Consider the following 22,327-nt stretch of genomic DNA (forward strand, 5'->3'; position numbering starts at 1 on the left):
CTTCCGTCACTGCAGTTTTGGAAGAAGTTCTTGGGAGTGCCAGCTCCAAGAAGGGAGCTCGTGAGGCCCCACCTGGGGTCCCCAGTACAGGAAAGATGTGAAGCTGTTGGAGGGGGTCCAGAGGAGGGCCATGAAGGTGGTCAGAGGGCCAGAGCACCTCCTCTACAAAGACAGGCTGAGGGAGCTGGGCTTGTTCATCAAGGAGAAGGCTGCGAGGAGACCTCGTAGAAGCCTTCCAGTATTTAAAAGGGGACTATAAAAAGGAGAGGAATCAACTTTTTACTTGAGTAAATAGTGATAGGATAATGGGGAATGGTTTTAAGCTTAATAAGGGAAGGTTTAGATTATATGTCAGGGAGAAGTTCTTTACTTTACACGAGTGGTGAGGTGCTAGAACAGGCTGCCCAGAGAGGTTGTGGATGCCCCATCCCTGGAAGTGTTCAAGGCCAGGTTGGATGGAGACCTGGGCAGCCTGGTCTAGTACCAGATCTGGAGCTTGGTGGCCTTGCCTGTGTCACAAGGGTTGGAACTTAATATTTCTTGGGGTCTCTTCCAACCCAAGCCATTCTATGATTCTAATGAGATGGCGTGAGGGAATATTGGGGGAGAGAGGTCCAAACACTGCTCTTACCATCAGAATACTGAATAATTATACCTAGTACTGGTAAGGAAGGGTTCCTAAAGGAATTCCTAAAGATTGAGAATCACCTGATACTTTGGTGTTCCCAAAGTGCATTGCATACATCTTTGTTTTGGATTCTCTGCATGGAGGAGAGATACTTGAACATTCATGTCAGCACACTGTTTTTAAGTTACTTTCAGTGTGAGTCTCCTCTCTCTGCCATACTACCCCCACTCATCCTGAGCTGAATGACATGCTATTTAATAGCTTATCCAGAATAATGCTGTAGTAAATTACTTGAGACTGTGAGTCCTTTATGAGTCGTTTTACTGCTGAAAGAATATGCGATTGGCATCTCATGGTTTCAGTCATTTTAAGAGGTCTCTTTAACGTATAAGGACAGATTTCGTTGAAATGAATCAATTTTATACAGGGAGATTTCGGCCACTGGATTTGTAGTAAGAAAGAACTTTTTATTTATGACATTGGAGAGACCACAGCTGGGAATGTACCCATTAATAGACACAAACAGATGGATTCTGACAAGTCTGTGAACTATTCACACTCTTTTTTGTAAATATTTTGCAGCGATCCCAACTTGCAAATGCAACTTCAAGAGCAAATATGGAATTATCTGTCTCGTGGCGCAAAACAAAAGAGTGGCGAGTGACTTTAAATGCTGTGGATTAAATAAGTATTTGATACTCACATGAAAACTTAGGAAGAAATGCTTTTAATAGACAATAGTTATGTTTGGTGTAGTAAATGTTTTTATAACAGTAAATAAAAGTAATAGGAGGTATTTTCATAGGTATAATGAAGTTAGGATTTTCAGCAAAGCTTGGCACCATTTTATGTTTTGGAAAACAAGTGAATTTCAATTTGATGATGTCACTGTCTGAAGTAGAGGAAAATGGACATCTTCAGAGTAGCAGAAATAGAGGAAAATCATACAACATGGGCAATTACTGTAGGAGGTGGGAATTGAGAGAAAGCTGACAGGAAGAGGAGCAGCAGTGTAGCTAATGACTCGGATCAGGTACTTTCAAATAAAACCAGTGCCTGGCACACATCATTCCTCTTCAATTTTTAAACTAATTTGTAGCTTTAATACTTTACTGAACATCACTGCATTTCTCGTCTCATAAGAAAGTAAAAATGAAACTGATTCTTCTTTTCTCCGCTATTTATTACTTCATCCACCTTTACCATATCTTCTCTTAATTTTCTCAGCAGAGATTTTCAAAGCTCCATATTACCCTTGAGCCCATCAACTATCTTTGAACAGACTGGGAAGTTATACAGCCAAAAAGACACAGTTAGCTTTCAAAATGTCAATAATCTTCATTAATATGCATAATCAGACATATTTAACCTGAACTTCTCTACCTGCTACAGGGTGAGATGTTTGGGTTTTTGCCAGTTTCCTTCCTTGAAAGATCTCCTACAGCTTCATTATCAGTTAAAGATTTGAACTTTTATTTTTTTCTGCCAGTTGTACTGACAAAAATACAGAGCAAGTTCTCTCAAAGCAGCAGAAATGCTCTGGGTTCTGATTAAGGATAGCTGTTATCTCCCTGACTTGCTCCACTCCGTCACTCCTGAAAGCATTGGTTCCTAAAGAGCCAGAAGCCAGACAGCTTTACATCAGCTTGGCAAATGCATATTTTGGTAACTACAGTTGCTCTTTATCTATGTCCCTAAAAGTTCCAAGTGCTTTTATTTCAAAACAAAGCTGATAATTTGATTACGGCCTCAATTCAGCAGAGCAGCTATATACAGCTATGTAAACTTAAGCACAACATTAAGTGTTCACGTCTCTGGGCGTTTTGTTTTGTTCCATTTATCCTCTAAGCTAACAGCATCTTCTTTTAAACAATACTATGTATGAAATCAGTGTAGTAGGATGCATAAGAGTTCATTAGGAGCTGGAAGGTACCACACATCCACAGTGCTGATGTATAATGAATGGAGGCTACTGCACCTAATCTTCAAATGGAGATCAAATAAATCTCCGAATCTAGGTTACAAAAGACACAACCAAATAAAATTGACTGTGAAACATCTGTTTTGTTTTATACAAAACCATAAAAATATGTAATTACAAAACTGCCTAAGCTGTTTCTTTTGAAACAAGGACAACAGGACAAGCATTACCAAGCCGAGGCACATACATTAATTGTGGCATAGCAGCATTTCAGAGAAGCAGTTTCAGAGGGATTATAAAAACAGATGGGTTGAATTGTAGGTAGGAACACCAGGATGCACAGAGCTGTTGTAAATCTCTGGGGATTAGGTCATGGCAGAGGCTGCAACTCACAGCACTCACTCCTGCTGCTCTCTCTTAAGGAAGGATCATGACTTTTAGAGTGCTGGAACGATTCTCTCCTCTTATACGGAGAGGATCAGTTGGTGCAGTTGCCAGGGATCTTGAAGCTGGGAAGAGTTTTATTGCTGTGACAGATCAGGCAACATATGGAAGGAAACAAGGCGTTCTCCGGAGACAGATTAAGTTTTTGCCAAGGCATTTTATTGAAATTTTGGAAAATAAACAGATCATTAATTGGGTCCAGATTTAGCTACTGCAAATAGTGCAAAGATGTTGCAAACCAGATGCTTTTCCCTATTTGTTTTTACAGCCCTTTCTATTTGTGGATGCTTTTATTTAACAACTTACTCCTTTAACAGAGAGCATTGTTTTACACCGGACATCTTGTCTCTCAATTATTTTTTTCCAGTAGATGCCTGAGTAATACATACATGTCCACATGGCTTCAAGGGAAGAAACAGTCAGCAATAACACAATAAGTAGGAAGTAATCAGGAGGAAGTTGTCGAATACTGTAGTTTTTATAGAACGAGTACTGAAATCTTTTCTGTATTCCTTAGCATTTAGCAGTTTTGAGTCTTTGCTTATGCAGCCCATGCTAGTGCAGTGGCAGAAACAAAGATGCCTGTCTGACTGGCAGGCAGACCCAAGAGAGGTTGTTGTGCTTCCAATTCTACTTATGTATTGTTTTGTCCCTGGAGGAGAGGTTTTCTGTTGTGCTCTGTCGACGCAGCCCTGTGTTGTGTTACGTATGGGATGGGAATCATCTGCCCTGGCTTGAAGCAGCAGGCATGGTGGGGATGCCTTCTGCAAGGACTGAGCAGGTCACGCTGAGTCCTTTATAATCAAGACAGAAATAGGGGCCTCTGTAGGCAGGACATGTCATCCTGAAACAGCTGTCGGAGACGGAGGAGGCAAATTGCTCTTGGTGCTGCTTGTTGCCCTCCAGGGTCCTGGCCAAGTGACAGCACCAAAGATGTGTCTGCAGCAGCTACAAGTGGGAGAAAGCCAACTCAGCTGCCACCTGAGTGCATTTGATGAGGAAATTGGTGATACATGAACACTGAAGAAATTTAGCCAGGTGTCCTGGTTTTCACAGGCACTACCAGTGGGCTCTTCTAGAGTGAGGCTATGACAAGTTTATAGCACGAGCTCCTAGCTTGCAGGTTTCAGAAAATAGTTCTCTGCTGATGTTGTTAACGAGGCTGCCAATTAGGAACAAAGTCAGAGGGAGGTTTATGATGTGACTGAGCACTTCCTAGCCAAGCTGCACCTAGACTGTGGGATTCAGAGCCTGTTTCCCGTTCAGTCTTTTGGGAACGTGTAATCCTTCACATCACAATTGCTGTTTTTACAAATTATTTCCCAGTCATTCAGAGGTGCCTCCCTGTCACATGGACTTTCACTAGACTGAGCAAAGTAGGAAAAAAGTTTATTTTAAAAGCAATATGGGTTTATTGGTGACTTGAATGCAAAATGCTCAGAATGCCGTTTGGTTTTCCTTTATTGTACAACCCATGCTGTTTAGTAACATATTTATGAAACAGTGAGTGCGTTATTTGTCATAAGTTCCACAGGGCATAAAAGGGGGAAAAATAAAGCCTGAAGTCTGGGAATCGCTGGTTCAATCTTTTGCAATCTGTGTGTACCATACATAGGCAGAGCTTCAGATGCAGTTCTGATCTATGCCAGCGCAAATCCTGATGACTGTCGAATGATCAGCGATTTCTGGTTTGGTGTAAAAGACTTCCACAGCAGAATAGCCCTTCAGGTTCCAGTTTTGCCTTAATTTCATGTCCTTATAGAGCAATACAGCACTTACCTGTCAAGATCTAATTAAGCAAATGCAAACAGAATCAACCTTTTCCAAAGGTCAGGTGCAACTTCAGTTCTGCAATTTCTGGTTGCCCAATTTGAGGTACTTCAAAGAGGGCTTATGTTCACACAGAGGAAACCAACACTCCCAGAAAGCCAAAGCTTTGTGAGTGTCATGGAAAATCGACCCAAGATGAGTAGTTCCTTTTGAAGGTTTTGGCCAAGGAATTTTTCCAGTAAAACTACATTCCATAAACATGGAGCAACACCTTAAGTAGACAACAACAAATGAGGAACACGATGGGGTTGATTTGAAAGAGAGCTGTATGTTCAGAATGTGGGACAAGGAGGAAGCCTGGTAGAGGGACTTGATAGGATGCCAGCATAAACAAAGGGCAGACGGCAAGATTTTCATCACACTGGAATCGAGATAGTAAAGAGAAATTCAGTGCTGGTATGGAGCTTATCAACCAGCTCTCTTGGTCTGCCTATTTTGAGCAGCGGGGGAATCAGCAGAGGAGAGGCTTTGGTGAGTTGTTGCTGGAGGGGGGAGGATGTGCAGTGGGCATAGGGTTAGGGGAGAGGTGGGAAAGGGAATGTGCTCCAAGGCAGCACGGCTGACACGGACAGGGTTGGGGGGGAGATGAGGGAACGTCTGCTGGAGGGCAGTTTGTGTGATTTGCATTGCTGCAGTGCGTCGGGTTCTGAGCTCCCTCCCATCCTTCCCACTCACCAAAAGCATTTCCCAAAGGCAAGAGGGGAAGGAGGGGAGCAGGCTACGTGCTCACTCTCAGGAGAAGCAGTGTGGTGGCTGGCAAGGGAGCTGGGCAAAGCCCTTTCCTCTTCATGGCTCCAGCTACTTGGCAGGCTCCCACCCTGGAAGAAAAAAAACAACACCTGCAGCTTGTTGGCCAGGATGACTCTATCCAGCGAGATAAATGAGCTTTGCGGTGTCTATACAATGCATTGCAAACTGCGAGTGGAAAAAAGAAAGTGCAAGGAAGAAGTACAGGTTCCAGGAATGGAAAGCTTGAGTTGTGCACAGAGCAGTTGGCTGCAGGGACAGAGAAAATTTTGAACAGTTCACTTGTGCAATTCATGAATATCTGTTTATGTTGTAAGCTGTTCCACTGCTGGCTTATTGTGGAAAGGCTGCCAGGGATTACTTTTCTTTTTAGCAAAAAAAAAAAGAAAACTAAACCAACAATCAAAGCCACAACCTTATAACTGTTTGAAACCCATGAGAGCTTCTGATATTAAAAAATAATAATTAGGGATTAAAAGCCAAAAGGAGCATGAATTCTGTTACAGACATAACAGCACAACTAATATACTGCAGAGATTTAGATGATGCTAATTTCTGTCTTTGGGTGAGGGATAGGAGATACGTGCATGCCCCATATTTATTCTACCTCCTGTATTTGTGAAGATACTGAATGGGCACCACGATGGCAAAAAGTCTGCAGCCAGCAGATACTGTGTGCTTTGGTCACAGTTGCAGCATCATAATTGGGACCAGTGACCAAATTCACCTCTCATCCCTATTACTTTCTACCTTACCTTTCTATTCATCAGGTAGTCTGCAGTTTTCCTGGATCTCCACAGAAGCAACCAGCAAAGCAATGGCTTTACTATGCTTCATGGCTCTCTTGGTCATAATGGTTTGGGGATTGTAGGAAAAAAGGAGCTGTTTTAACTGGTAGTCAGCAGCATGCTTTATGTGCATTCTGCAGAGCCACCTCAGCCAGTACATGGCAGTAGAGCCAGGACCTGAACCTTCGGTTGTGTGTTTGCTTTGTAGAACCACATGTACAAACACAACATCTTTGTTACGCAGGGTTTGTAATACCTGATAGCGTGTCTCTAAAGGTGTATTAGGAAAGCCTGGTCCAGGTTTAGGCAATAAGTATCTCATCTGTCAGGAACTCATTTTTATTGCTTATAAGGAAAATGAAACTGCTTACAAACTTGCATTTCCTTTAAAAACAACAACAACAACAACAACAAAAAACGTATAATACCGTAATTACTGTTATTGATTAGGAAATTGGTGCAGAAACAGGCTATACAACTTCCCGCACAACAGGCCATAGCCAGGCAGCCCTGGCCCTCACCCACAGGTCAGCCTTCCTCAATGGACCCCAGAGTGAAGTCGTATAATAAATATTCGGCATTTCTGGCCAGAATAACCTCCATGTTCCCATGCAGCAGTCCCATGCTGCTGTGTTTGAAATAGCGTTGCCAGGTGCTATTTTGTTACGCGTTGTGTTTTTAGGTTTTATTGCACTGTTGGTTTTTTGGGGGTCAAAACTTAACTTGAGAGCATTCCCTCTCCAGCACAGACGCACACAGAAAAAATCTCAAGACCAGTTCAAAATGTGCAACTTTCCTCTTTTGTCACCCTGTGATCCTGGACTCCTGTTGAAAGGAAAATAAATATCGGAGGCCTCCCATGAAGTTGGTGCAGGCACGAGCCTTGTGCTGCCATAGGAATGTTTGCCTACAGTTCAGTGACACCAGCAGTAGGGCTGTGTAGGGATTTGCAGCGTATTTGGATAACATAAGAAACTAAGTTTATCTAAACACTTTCTTACGTTATCACTGTGTTATCCAAACCCTTTGTTAGTGAGTTGGGAAGATAGGATGTGTGCTAGCCCACCACTGCTTAAATATGTTCACATGGTTCCTGTGGGTTTGGTTTTAGGAATTTGTCCTGTGTGTGGGTTTAGTGAATGGAATTACACTGAGGGTATGGAGACTATTTGTAGCTCATTCCCCTGACAATGCTACCAAATGCACTGAAAGAAGCCTGTCACCTGACATGTCTTCCTCTCTCTTGACCTCTCTTTTGAATTCTCTTTATTATCCAGCTTTATTATTATTATTTTTATTTACTGTTGAGAAATACCATCTCTAGGGACTTTGCACTATGGGATTCTGGCTATTCTTGGCTTGATTTAGACCTCAGGTAGGCACATGAAGAGATCAGCTAAGGCCAGTGAAGCCTTAGCCTGTATTCACAGACTGGTGTGGTTTGACTAAGAAAAAATAGGATGTTTAAAAGTGAGTAGGAGTGAAACCATAATGCCTAAATTAGTAGCCAGACATGGACAATCACCTGCTTGCATGAGCCCAGGAGCATCCCATGCCCTCCAGCCTCATGGGAGAGTCAAGGGGACAAGGAGGTCACATCCCTGACACTGCACAGTGGCCAGCAGGCATGGCAGAGGGACGCCAATGGGCATGGTACAAATGGTGTAGCACAAGGACATCGAGCAACAAGGCACAGGGACACTGACTGGAATTGCACAGAGACACCGAGTGGGACAGTACAAGGACACTGATGGGCATGGCACAGGGACACCGAGTGGCACGGCACAAGGACACCAAGTGGCATGGCACAAGCAGATGGGACAAGAGGGCATAGAACAGTGATGGCCGGGCCATCCTGCAGCCACAGACCGCAGCAGTGCTTATTCTGATGCATTTATGAAGTAGCAGTGCAGTTAGTGGGCAGTCACAGCTATTTTGGGAAAAACGTAATGGTAGGCTAAGCGTGCAGCAACACTGTGTGTGCTATGTGTCCAACCCCTGTTACTGTGGTTCAAGGACCTCCTGAGCCTTCAGCTGGAGTTCTGTGTGGAACAGCCCCTGTTGGCTTCTTGCAGGAATTTACCTGATGTCTTTTTGAAGTCTTCCATCTTCTGGCAGCTGCAGCATTCCCTCACACTGACTTCTGCTTTGCATAAAATAAAGAAATATTAAAGAACAATTTTTCAGCTGAAAGAAATTCTGTTCATTTCCTTTGAATCTGCCCCACGAACGTTTTGCTTTATGTTTCCTGCTTCATTCACTACAAGAAGAGATCACAGAATTACCAAGCTGTGGGCAGACCTTCATAATAGTGTAATGACGTTTATTGTTTTGCTCTCAATTACTTTTCTAAAAATCTTAAAATCCTCTTTGCTTTTTTGCTTCCTGCTGAGCACTTGTATTGAATTTTCATAAACCTGTCCAAAATCTATTTCCTCAGTGATAATAGCTCTGTTAAATTCCATCATTACATGCTGTGCATTGTGTACCTGTAGGATGTTTTTCCCTGGTACATTTATCAGCACTTAAAAGCTGCAGTTTTAATGCCTTCTTAATCAATATCATAAGAACCTTCACTGCTTCCAACTAGTTTCTGATTTGACTTCCAGACTGATTGAGCATTTTGCCACCTCTCAACTTAGTCCCTTTAGAAATTCCTATATAGATGTGTGAATAATGAATGTGTGGATAATGGATGCATGGATGGTGGACGTATGGATATTGGACAGACATTGTTCCAGTGCTTTGCAGTTTCTGGAGGAGTCTGCTGGAACATTGCACCGCTGTACAAAGACATATTTATTGCCACCTTTGTTTCCTTCTTTAAACAGCCATTGAGCCACAAGTGGCTGTTTCCTTTCTGTCCCTGATTGCTGAGCTTCTTTATGATCTCTTCTTAGTGGGTTCTCCTGGTGGAGCCTTTTGCAAAATCAAAAGCCAGGAGAACAACTGAATTGTTTTAAAATCTCTCCACAAATTTTGGCCTTGACTTAACGCTACAAAAAGTGCTGAATTTTCTGCCTTGTATCAAATTATTGGCAGTTAGCAATTCTGTTCTTTTTACAGTTTCTTCAAGTTCTTCCACCCCAGATTCCCAGGAAGGCCCTGTGTGAAAACCATATCACTAATTTCCACTCCTGAGCCGAACCTCAGGGTGACAGCACAATCGTTTTACATCTGAGCTCCTTTAGGACCCTGATGCAGCCTGTTTCATCTTGTGGATTTGTTGCTGCTTATTTTATTGATTTGACATCCCTGAGGTCCTCCAAGAGCGGCACTGCTTCAACTGCCTTGCCATGACCCTCATCTTCTTGGCTTTTTACACACATCCTTATTGCTATAAATTTGCCTTGATGATGTTATACCTCTAAATATATTCTTGTTGCACAAACCTTGTGTACCACTTCTAATATGCTTCTTGTATTAAAGCAGAGGTTTATGGGAGTAGTCTGGCCAGGACCCTAATGCTTTTATAATCAGGAGGTACGTTTTGTACTGGGACCATCCCCTGAACATGTGAGTCTTAACATGCAAATGCATAATCCTGTGGTGCTGGCAATAGGGCACCAGAACCAAAGTGATGTAGCACACTGTTCAGAAGCCTGTTTTCTTGGCTGGAAGTTTATCAAAGGTGCCTGTAAGCCTGACCTTCATGCCTTGCTTAGCCACGTTCATTTTTTAAAACTCAAGAAGTTCACACAGGAGCTGACTTGCCTTCAGAACACCTCAGGATCAGGATTTTCAACTGGACAGCTCTCCAGTGCAGTGCTTTCTCCATCCCACTTTTCAGCCATATGGAAGTCACCTGATCTCTTTTCTTTTAGCCCCAGTTCAGATGCTGGCAGCCCCCATGCTGCAGGGGTGTGGGAAAGCATCTGGAGTACCCCTGGGATTGGTTGAGCTTTCAGTCATACATCTGCATTCAAACATAAAACATTAATACTTTTAGGCCCTGAAGTTCTGCTTTTAAATGTCTTGCTCTCCATGACAGGATTCAAAACACAGGAAAGACCTGAAACCCTCATAATAAAAACAGCTTTGGGCTCCCCAGGTAGGACTCCTCCCAGATCTGATGAGGAATAATCTGCTTTTAATGTCTTAGCAGCTGCGCAGGCATCTGTAAACGCAGATATAGGCAAGAAATCATGTAGCATATTCATGTTTTAGCCAAAACCCAGCAATTGTGATTGTCTTCTGCCTGCAAAATTATAGGAACTTCAGAAATCAGCACATTAACATCAGACGCTTCATTTTTTTTTGTTGTTCTGTGACTTGAAAACAAGAGTTTCTGGCTTATAACACCGAGTAATTAATGTTAATAACACCTGCACTACACTGGAGTTGGGAAGCAGTGCTGTTCTCATAGCATTTGTGCATTCAATTGAAGAGAAACCATCTCGTTGCCATTTAATTTTAGATGTGCTATAACCAGATAAGTATGAGTAACAATAAAGGGGAAATGGATCTCGGCAGCCAGATCAAGTGACTGATTACTGTGTGAGAACAGCAGATTTAACCCAAGCGCAAGGAACTCCATGTCTGTGGGACATTGTGGAGCTGTCTCGTGCATCCCCTCCAGCCTTGGTAAACCGTGCACAGATGCTTTCATCTATTTATGCTTTTATGAGAGATGCATTAGCATGAAGTTCAGTGTTCCTCTATTAAATATTCCAGAAGCAGTCTGTAAATTGAAACTGAAATATTCATTAGCTCTCTTATATAAGCCTTAACAGTTCATGCTTCTCTGGTACTTTTCATCTGATGTTCCAGAGGTGACTGATGTTCCAGAGGTGTTTTTTCATTTGAATGACATGTTTATGCAATTTTGAAAATACGTGGTGAGTGACCAGATAGTCACCAAGCAAGGAGATAGGGTTGTTTTAAGTGAAATGAGAACTGTGTCTTCCCTCCACTGTACCCAAACTCAATCACAAGAGCTTTCAAATGAGTGTTCCAAGAGGAGCTAGCTCTTGTTGCTTCTTGTTTTATTTGCCTACTATGTAAGGGCTGGATCGCAGCCAAAGAATTCAGCCTCAGAGGAGGCAGCAGTGCCTGCTGCAGCCTTGCAGGTCTGACATTGGGGTTTGACCCTTGTGTGTGGGAAGGAGGGAAATTCATGGCCTTGTCTCTTGTTCTGCCCTCTTGAGATGAGAGGTGCTGCTCGGGGCTGCTCTGTATCATGCATGGGAGGGGGCACTGGGTGCATCGCTGTCTGATATCCTAATATAACATATAGTTGGGCTCTTGGGGCTCAGCCCTTGGCAAACTTGTTCCCCAGTCAATGCCATACTCTTCTTGCTTAGGCTTTTTTTTTTTTTTTTCCTTGGCCTGGTTTTTGAAGCATTAAATCCCCATTAAACTGGTTGTGACTTTCTGGAAATATTGCAAGTAACAATGTGGAATCTCATCAGATGACAAAGTCTATGCATTTTCCAGGAGAAAAAGAATCCCTATGAAAATTTAAACAGAGCACTATGAAATGTTAATAATTGCTTTCCAGCAATAGCATTTCATAAGCAAAATTAGATCAGAGAACTGTAAATTAATCAAATAAGATTTTCCCCACATAATGGCAGTGTCTCTTTGGATAAATACTGTGCATATCATTGTCATTCAGGAGTCCCTGGGATATTTGCTCTTTAGAACACAGTAGAGGGGCTGGGTGGGAGCAGTGACCATCCCTCCTCTGCTTGTACCAGAGCAACTCTCCTGCCTATCCAGCTGGCAGCCCCTAGTCCATGGCTCCCAGCAGCAGCCTGCTGGGGATGCTGACCTGCATTCCAATATGCAAGATGTTGCCTTAAGTTTGAAGTCATCCCCTCGCGTCTCAGAGACACTCACAGCCACATCTGGAGCTGGAGACAGCAGCTACAGGACTTGCAGGTGGCTGTGAATGGTAATAACTGTTCCTGGAGGCTTTCAGTCTGTAGCATTCATTTTAAATGTCTAGCACTCGTGATTATAGTTCTCCATTTTATTGCATGGCAAAAGCCCCATGTTGATGAAGAGCAAAATCCATAACGTAATGAAAACAGATTGCATGTCAGCAAACCCGTGCCATAAGTTTTTTTGAACATAGCTATATTTTAATGAATAATTGAGAACGAACCAACTGTCCTACATTGTTTCATTCCTATCTCCCTTTAGAGAGGGGTAATGGCAAGGTGAGAGGGTGGCACATGGGTTATGCCAGTGGCCGTGCTGCTAAACCCAACTGCCCCAGGATGTCCCAGCAGTGTCACCCCACAGCCCTGCCTTGCCTGGGGTGTGTGCGGGGACATCATGATGTCTTGTGGCCCTTGCAGCAGGACATAAGCAGTCATGTGATTAGGGGTGTGAAATCTATGTTCAGAGCTGTGATATGGCTTCTCATCTGCCTGTGGTGCTCATTATGGGCACCATCCTTGCCATGGGGCACACTGGCAGATCTATGAGAGATTAGCTGAGTCTGAGTGCTCACTGAGCCAAAACACTGGTAGTCTGAAATATAATGGAAAATTAATTGCTGGACATAGTAATAGGGCATTTTTGGTGTTACTCTGTGTATGTTTTTACTCCCATTGACTACCTGCATGTTGCAAGCTCTGTGGTTGGTATGTAGGACCGAATGAAAACAGATGCCCCTGTGTTAAAAAGCAGTTACACCGAGGAGCCAGAATAACCAAGCTTCTCTCCCTCTCCTTCACTTTCACTTCTTGGTAACACTGGTACTGAGTATTTTGGGGTTTGTTTACCAACTCTGAGTGCCTACTGCTATGGGTTTCTGTTGTTTTGCTGTGTTTGTTTGTTATTTCAATTGGAAAGGTTTCATTTGTTCCAGTGCTCCTTGTACTGTGTGGTTTAGGGGACTGAGCCCAGCCCTAAGCTGACTTTTCCTTGGCAAACACTGGTGTGATTTTTATAAAATGAGTAAGGGCATCATTGCAGGAGATGACTCGCCAGCTGTGCGGCACGGAGGAGGAAAAGGTTTTCCACAGCCCTTCATAATAAGGCGTTTTGCAGGCTAAAATAGGTATTCTCAAATGCCTCAAGGCTTTCTAATTTGTTTCCCGAAGCCACCCTGTGCAGTTCTGCCACGCTTTGCAGTGCAGAAGCCCGCTGTAGCCGGCAGGATGGCGTGGGGCTGTAAGTGCAGGACAGCAAGTCAGCCCAGCACTTCCCTGGGCTGCTCTCAGAGCGATTGGCCCTCGCAGATCATGTGGGAGAATCAGGAATCCTGAGTTGTAGCTTTTGGCACTCCTTTTTCTTATTAAGCGCTTGCTCTTTTCAGCTCCCAAGGGCTTGTTACCTCCCTCCTTTCATTACCCTGATTATAACCTGGAGTAGCCATAGGAAAGCGAAGAACGGATTTTAAAGGAGCAGAGATGTTGAAGCAGGTGCCCAGGACGTCAGGCACAGGCTGTTACTACCTAAACTCAGTGTCACCCGAGGGCCAGGAGATGTACCTGTGGTTTGACCAGACAGCTAGACGCCCTCCCTACAGGACAAGCAGGATTCTTGCACGTCAGCAGCTTGTGACCAAGATCCAGCAAGGTGAGTGAGTGCTGGCAGGAGCCCTCCCCAGGTTCCCGCTTTCATAGCTGAAGGTGTTTTCATGCCTCAGATTTTCCTGCCTCTTTTCCTTTCTCTGCTCTGAACTAATCTGGCTTGGGTCAGAGTTTGAGGTAGTCATTCATAACTAGTTTTTCCTACATTCTGCACATATGCACATAGGCGGGCTGAGAGACAAATGCTAATCCCTGTTTAGCTACTTAACTATGCTATCTTTTAATCATAAACTATGAGGGAGTTTTAGGTGCTGAAGTTCAGCTTTTCCAACTGGTACAGCAGTCCCTGGCATCAATACCTCAGCTCTGAGAGCTGCAGCTAAAACCCACCTGCTGTAATGCATGGACAGAATAGCTGATCAGTCAGGTAGAAACATAGCAGGGCAGCTGGGAGAGGAGGTGGGGTAACCCCCTCTGGATACAAGCATATGTAGTTGTCAGAGGATTAGGAAACTTGTCACATGTCCTTAAAAATAATTGCTGACTTGGCTTGCTGTGATTGCTTATACATTTATCTGGATGGTCATTGCAGAGTATTGATTTTTTCTGAGTATCTACAATGCTGAAGCTAAATGCAGATTGGCCTCAAGACAGATCTTTTGGCCTGAATGTGCAATTTAAATTATCTTCTGAATGTTTAAAGCAAAGATAAAAAAAACAGAAGCCAACTGAGCTAGTTCTCCAGATTAAAAAATCATTATGTGGTAGCATCATTTTCGAAGAATGCCATTTTCCAAGGTAGGTGTGATCCAACATATAGAGTATGGCATGCCTTCGCCATCAAAAAAAATCCTGAAGGTTTCTCAGGTACTTTCTTGACAATTCACAAAAGGTGGTTAATTCTGCTAACTAGGGACAGCCAGAGAGTTAATATCATTCACTGTCTATATCTGGGAAATATTAAAGGAATTGGTGTGAGCTTCTGAGCAGCAGCAGTCACTTAGAGTGGCTATTTCTGAGTGTTGCTTTCAAGTAACATTGTGTGTAGCTGTGACTGTAAACTCTGGCAGAAGTACAGGGATATAGTGATGAAACCTTTATTGTGTTTATAAAGAAAATAATACGTATTTCTTTGGCCAGCTTTTAAAAAAAGATGAAGAAGATAGTTTCTGTGGCAATTAGGAAAATGCAGTTGTTTGCAGCTTGATCTCAGGAACTGGTCCTGTTTGAAGGATCCTGGTCCTTATTGCAGTTCTAATTTCAGGAAGGATATTATGTCACCCTGTGTACACAGTGTACAGCTGGGGTTGCATGGAAAGGAAGGGTAATTTATTTCTCCTCAAATTCATTTGGAATAGCTTTAGGCATGGTATTAGAGCCAACTTAATTTTCAAGAAGCAGCTACTGATGAAGTAGCTTCTAGATGATGTGCCTCCTCTGCTTGCTGTGCCCTACAGCTTTCCCTCTTGGTCTTACAGGACCAGAGCTGTTCCATAGTGCAGGTCTTTTCAAAATCCAGTGCTAGATGACAGACTGGAAAGGCTGGAGTTGAGATTGTACTTGAAGTATGATGTGCATGTTCTCTAAAAATTAAGTCATTTAAAGCAGTCTTGGCTACGTGGTGCAGTGGAGAGGTAGCTGGATCCTGTAGTTAATATTGAAGATGAAGGCAGTAAGTACTGCCATGGCTTAAGATGCAGCATGGTGGGACAGAGAAGAATTCCTGAGTTGTAGCTTTTCTGCCTGCAGTTTGTTGTATGAGTGCTCAGCATGTGGTGGATCTGCCACAACTTTCCATAATGTCTTGTACAAAGCAATAGGAAATTACATGTGAGGGGATCTTATTAACACTTAGTAAATATCTAATGGGCAAGGCTCTTTAGGGATGGGCCCAGGTTCTCTTCAGTGGTGCCCAGCGACAGGGCCGAGGGCAATGGGCACAAGTTGGGACATAAGAAGTTCCACCTGAATGTGAGGAAAAAAATATTTACTTTGAGGTTGAAGAGCACTGGAACAGGCTGCCCAGAGATGTGGTGGAGTCTCCTCTGGAGATATTAAAAACCTGCCCGAACACTTCCCTGTGTAACCTACTGTACGGAAACTCCTGTAGCAATGGGGATCGGACTCTGTGATCTCCGGAGGTCCCTTCCAACCCCTACAACTCTGTGATTCTGTGGTTTGTATAGTGCCTTGATGATGTAATCTGTGTTGCAGTTCAGCGTGTACCCACACAAAAGAAAATTATGTATTTCAGATTCTTAAGAATGCACTTCTTTTATTGATAATAAGCTGGAGGCAGTCTGCTGTTGGTTGTGCCAGTTCGTTAGCAGTAATGATATTGAATGTGCAGATAGGTGCTGATGTGTGTGTATGTGCCCACATGCAGGAATAGACAGGCCTGGTGGAAAATCATATGCACTTGAGGTACACAGTGCCTCAAGTAATGAATAATAATTTTGGTAAAAATAGCTGTGTTAGCAACACTAAAGAAAGCTAAGTCTAACTACTAGAACTCAGCCCCAGTCCTCCTGTTTACACAGGATAAAATTCAAGATCCAAGTCACCAGTCCTAGCCAAAACACTGACGGGCCCCTTACAGGTCCTCCCTGGATTGGCCTGTCCTGCTCTGGGCTTCCTCCTTTAGGCCTAAGCTGCTCCAGGTGGGACTGCTCCTGGTGGGACTGGCACTATGTGCAGTTCTTCAAGCCTTCATAAGTCAGTGGAAGAGCTGATGTGTGGGCAGAGCAGGACTGTGATGTGCTCTCAGCCTGTCCCTTTAGAGAACAGTGAGTTTTACAAATTGACAAGTGCAACTAGTTAGTAGTGTAGTGCCAAGGGCAACTGAACAGGGATATGTTGAAAACTCAATTAGGAGATGCAACATGAAAACCCTAACCCAACTCTCAGTAACTCATTCAGTAAAACATGTAAGTCATTCTTCCATCTTCCTGCATTCATATATCACTGCACACATTTTTTAAGGCCAAAGATGATGCCATTAAGGGAATGTATTTGAGCCTTGCTACCTTAATTCTTTTGCTAGCACCTCCCCAGCCTAATCACTGTTTGAAGTAGATTGTATGTTTAGAAAAACATCCAGTCTTCATTTTAATATCGTTGGAACGGTGAGCATTGCATGCTTAATTGCTTTGCTGGAAAGAGACTTGCCACGTAGTTAAGTGCTAAGCTGCCTTGGGGCTTGTTTGAATACCTGCTCTCTGCTTCTTGTGCAGCGATTTGTTGGTTGCTGGATTTCAAACTAGAGTCACCCACAATAGAAAACACTGAAGTTCTTACATGAGGGATAATTCTCCTTAGAGAAAGGAGTGATTTATAAAGCAATGCACAGGGCAGTCAGAGCTTCCACTGGGGATGTGAACCTGCTTCACTAATGCAGAATGATACCAAGTATTCTGTGCACTTGTAGCTTTTCTGTCATTAGTGGTATGTGCTATTCTAAATATTGCTATATTACTCTATCATATTGTGAAATAGAGTTTTTGTTCCTTCTTTAAAAAAAAAACTTCTGCCGAGGAGGCTTTCCTTTGTATTTTCCTTTGGTGTTTGTTAGAAATAAATGAAATGAATCGTTATAGGAATGTTGTTATTTAATCATTTCCAAAAAGAAATCCACCATAAGAGAAATGAAATAAACTAGACTATTATTTTAGTCAGATCATGCTTTGAAAATCGTTAATATTGAGTTTCTATTCACTCTGACTTTGTGAGGCAGAATTATGTGGTGGTCTATGAATGTGAGCAGCAATTATCTGTCTGATATTAAATAGGTATTTTCAAAATATGATCTTGTGATGATTTCATTTCCCCCTAAGCCTGTTAGTTTCCATGCTGAAGGGGACACATGCCTCAGTGTAAAGGAACAGGGTGTAGCATGCTTGGTCCGAGGTATTTATTCAAACTGTGTGTGTAGTGGCAGTATGAGAATTCATTAATGATTACTCATGCTCGCTTTAAATAAATAAGGTGGCAACTTTCAAGAATTTATTTTACATGAGTCTCAAAGTTGTTATTTCTTTCAGAGTATGTGGCTAAATACAGACTGGAACAGAAAATATGAAGTAGTTTTAAGTGAAAAGCAATGAAGTATTAAGGCCATAATCTGAAAATATTGTATTGAAAGCAGGGGCTGTGCAGCTCAAGTACATCATAAGTCAAGCTGAAGGAAGCCATGTTGTGCCCCAGCACATCCAGGCATTCCTGTTAAAGAAAGTTCTCAGTTTATCTACAGGGGAATTTGTTAGACTGCACTTTTAGTTAAAAAAAAAAAAAAAAAAAGATGAAATTTACTCGCTTCTCAGTGAGTAAATTCCTGCCCTCAGTGAGTAATGCTCTGTTATTTGTCTCAGTTCATGTCCACAGGCAAGAGCGGATCTTTTAATGGGTTTAAGAGGATCTTTTGATGGAACAATCTCAAAGCATATTATTGCTTTTCAAGGCAAAATCTCTGTTTGTCACTCAGCAGATGTTTTATACTTTTGTATGTTTTTTAAGTTCAGTTTTGAACTTCTGTGAGTATAGTAACTGTATGTCACCTGTGCTTGTCTGGTTTGAGTAAGCGTTAGTAGAACAAACAAACATGCTTTTCCCTATATTTCATCTGTATTCTTCCCTTTGGACTTCAACATTTTTAACTCCTCTTTTCTAAGCATGAGTAGTGTCCAGTTTGTGGAAGGCTAACAGAGGTGTATGAGTGAGATCTTTGTTTTAAGTGACTTCAAATTTTATCTGTCAATGAAAACAATATCAGCAATAGATGGCCGTAATACATTCCTATAGAATACTCATAACTTGAAGGTACTACAAGATGTGAAAATGTTGTAGGCTATGTTTAAAAAATCCTGGATCACATTCTGGGTATGTGTACAGGTAGGGAGCACCTGTCCATCACATGAGATTGGAAGCAGGATATGATTGTGTAATTAAAGACTGTGGTTTTGTTCAAACATACAAAGAGGCCAAAATGTGGTTGTTCAGGCAACCTCAGCCATAGCTTTCCACACATTCTGGATGCTGGCCACCTACCTCTACATCTGTTAACTTCTGAACCCAAGAAACCAAAAGATGAAGCAACAAGATTCAACATTATTACAATGATTAGAACCCCCCACTGGGTCTCTGACCTATGGCCACTGCCTTCCTGCCTTTTGAACTCCTGGGATAACTCACAGCAGAAACTGTGAGTGAGCTGCTCCTCAAGAGGTGCAGCAGGAGCAAGTAGAAGGCAGGAAGGGACTTTTCTGGCCTGACCTACCAGGAGAAGCATCCTCTGCTGTGGGGCTGCATTGAAGACTTCAGCTGGGACATGGCCCTCTGCAGTAAGACAAGTGTGTGAGGTGGGTGCACATTCACAGCCCAGGCAGTATTTGGGGCAGTAGACTTGACTTTGAATGCTCTTAACTGAGTATGTAAATTTTTTTCTTTTCACACTGTCTCAAACTCCATTAAAAATGGAGGCCTTACGCTGCACGAAACTTCTTCACTATCATCTTTCCTTGGTTAAATGCTCACTTTCCTCAAGTCCTCATCCCAAACTGTAGATAAACTGCAGCTTTTCAATGAAATTGTAGGATTTCTTTATTTCTTTTCTCTCTGAATTTGTACTCTGAAATGGCTGAAGTATCTTCCCTGAGTCTTTCACACAAAACGTGTAAACATCCTGAGGGATATTTATAAATTTAAAGTACCCTGAGATGTGTTTATAAAAATATATTTATAAATAGTAGAGAGAAACGCTGCAATCCAGCTAATTGAGGTTCTACAAGATTATACTTTGTAGGAGAAAGTACATTTGAAAATGAAGGTTAGAGAAGCCTTCAGTGGAGCCACTACCAGATAGATAGGTTCAAAACTGGTGAATTATACCAAAGTTAGAACAAATTGAAAGTTCATGCACTTGCTGAAGCAGAAATAATAAGCTTAATGCACCGATTGCCGGCTAAAATCCTGAGGACTATGGGATACAGGAGATCAAACTGAACTACAGTAATTCCTTCTCGCCTTATCCAGCTAGAAGGCAACTCTGCAGAAGGGGACCTAGGGATCCTAAGTTGAACAGGGACCATCAGTGTGCCCTTGCCACAAAGAAGGATGATGATATCCTGGACTGCATTAGGCAGCGTTGCTAACAGTGGAGGTGATCCTTGACCTCTGCTCAGCACTGGTGAGGCCTCACATGGACTGTGGGCTCCTGTTCTGGGCTCCCCAGTACAAAAGGGACGTGGGCATACTGGAGAGAGTCCAGCGAAGGACTGTGAAAATGATGGAGGGCCTGAAGCACCACTCCTGTGAGGGAAGGCTGAGAGAGCTGGGGCTATTCCACATGGAAAAGAGGATGCCTGGGGGAATCTCATCAGCGTCCATGAATACCTGGAAGGAAGGTACAAAGAGAACAGAGCCAGGCTCTGCTCAGTGGTGACCACTGCCAGGACCAGAGGCACTGCAGCACATGAGGTTTCCTCTGAACACCAAGAGCACTTCAGTGCTCTGGGTCCCTGCTGGAGCAGGATTGGACAAGGTGGCCTCTGGAGGTCCCTTCCCACCTCAGCTGTTCTGTGATTCTGTGTGGCACAAATCTACAGCCATTGAGTGGCCAGGTGACACAAGCAGTTTAAATAGAGGAGATGTTGGATCATGTTTTGAGCAAGGGGACTTTTGCTCTTGATTTCACTGAAAGCTGGATTTCTGCCGAGGTGAAATCTAAATGAAACATTTTTGTTTTGAAATTGCTCATGATGAAATGAGCAGCTGTATGTGCTGCTCTATGTCTCCTCTATTGATGGCTGAGGAGATTTTTAATTTTCAGTTTACCCCTGTTGTGTAATTGGAGCCAGTAATGTTAAAAGGCATTTGATCCAGTAAGTGTAAGATGTACACTCCATAAATGAATCCTTACTGCACTGATATATATATGTATATATAAATTAGTTTAAATTTAGAACTGATAAGTCACTGGGGTATATAAAATGCTCTAGAATGCAAAAGTAAAATAGAAATTACAGAAATAGATTAATTAAAAACAATCTGAACATAGAACTTCTGTTACTGGAAGGTTCTTATGCCTGTATTTATACATAAAGTCCTGAAAATAAAGTGGAATATTTGTGCCCAGAGCAGTATGTTAATTAAAAAATTCACCAATGTGAAGTTCTAGAAAGATATGTTTTTCTTTAGGTAATGTTTACTAACGTGCTTTTTTTATTGGTTTGGTTTGGTTCAACTGCTAACACTATGAAGTTGTTGATAGCATCTTAGCCATAGTCATTGTTTTTATCTTACCTGTATTGTATAGTATTCTCAGGCTTTTAGTTGCACTTAAACAATTATATGAGCTGTTTCATATCAGACATACTGTGTATTTAGATTAGAGCCTAAGCCACTAATTGAAGGGACTTAAAAGCCAGCTCCCTTGTAATTTGGTTATTAAACAATTGTAGTTTTGTTTGTTCCACTTTGTAACAGCTGCTTTCAAAGGCTGAATACTGAAATCTATGGCCTGTATGATCCAGTTGTGCTAGTTGTGTCATTTCTTATTTATTCTTATTAGACAGATAGTTGAATGTGGGCAAGTCAGTAAAACTTCATCTTTGTGCACCAATTACTGGCTAAAATCCTGAGGCCTGTCGGATACAGGAGGTCAAACTAAGCTGTGGTAATGGTTCCTCTCTTCTTGTGCATACTCTTTTTCCATAAAAACCTTTTGAGTTTCCCACCTAAGGTTCAGTTCTGCAGATCAGCTGATCTGACCAGAGCCAGGCTTCACACCACAGCATCCCAGGGAGACAGCAGGGCTGGAGCACCTTGAGCAGGGCGTTCAGAAAACCGTGAAACACAGACAGCATGATTCAGAGAATTTAGGAGCTTAGCTGAAAAGCATGTGCATGACTCAGTCTGGAAACATGTTGTGGCTTTTCGCTTCTGATCTATTACTGAGGAGAAGAAAATTCTACTGGGAGAAGAAAATTGCTCCGTAACACTTCAGGTTACTGGGGAGTTGCTAACATCCACCCGCAGACGAGCACAAGTTTCTGTCCTTGTGATAAGTTAGGTGAACTCAGAGAAATAACTTAGTTTAAAATATGGGCTGTGTAGTATGTCTTAAGTAAATACCATCTGCCAGGAGTGGAAACTGCCTTGCTGGAGCATACCAGACACTTTGCTTTCCACTTGATGTCCTTTGCCAAAGAAGGACTCAGCTCTGCTATGTACTCAGATGAATCTTTTTCTGTACTAAAGGAGCAAAGTAATAAATCCTAATAATGTCAACTGGTATTGTTTTAATGAGATAGATATTGCAGGCCTTTGGCAATAATTGTGCTCTCTTCTAACAGGACTGTGGTTGGAGAAAGGTCTGTTTGTTTGAGTAAAGGTTGCAGGATTTGGAAGCAAAATCTGTATGTTTGTTGTTGCCTCTTTGTTCAGTCCTAACAGCCTAAGGGATATTCTGACTTTTTCCTCCTTAATG

At 42.4% G+C, this 22,327-nt stretch overlaps 1 protein-coding gene across 4 annotated transcripts in view; it reads left to right on the forward strand.

Moving 5' to 3' along the window:
- Nucleotides 1-22,327, forward strand: part of STARD13 (StAR related lipid transfer domain containing 13) — a 297,319-nt gene that overhangs the window by 162,675 nt on the left and 112,317 nt on the right. The window contains exon 1 of one of the 4 annotated variants that reach the window (XM_085216038.1): nt 13,564-13,891. The exons of the other annotated variants lie outside the window; for them this stretch is intronic. Coding sequence (XP_085072164.1) covers nt 13,723-13,891 — 169 coding nt within the window. The 5' untranslated portion in view covers nt 13,564-13,722. Of the gene's footprint in view, nt 1-13,563; nt 13,892-22,327 lie in introns of those variants that run through there. 4 annotated transcript variants of the gene reach the window in all.

This window comes from Meleagris gallopavo, chromosome 1 (assembly GCF_905368555.1).
Source record: "Meleagris gallopavo chromosome 1, MGAL_WU_HG_1.1, whole genome shotgun sequence".
Classification (NCBI taxonomy): Eukaryota; Metazoa; Chordata; class Aves; order Galliformes; family Phasianidae; genus Meleagris; species Meleagris gallopavo.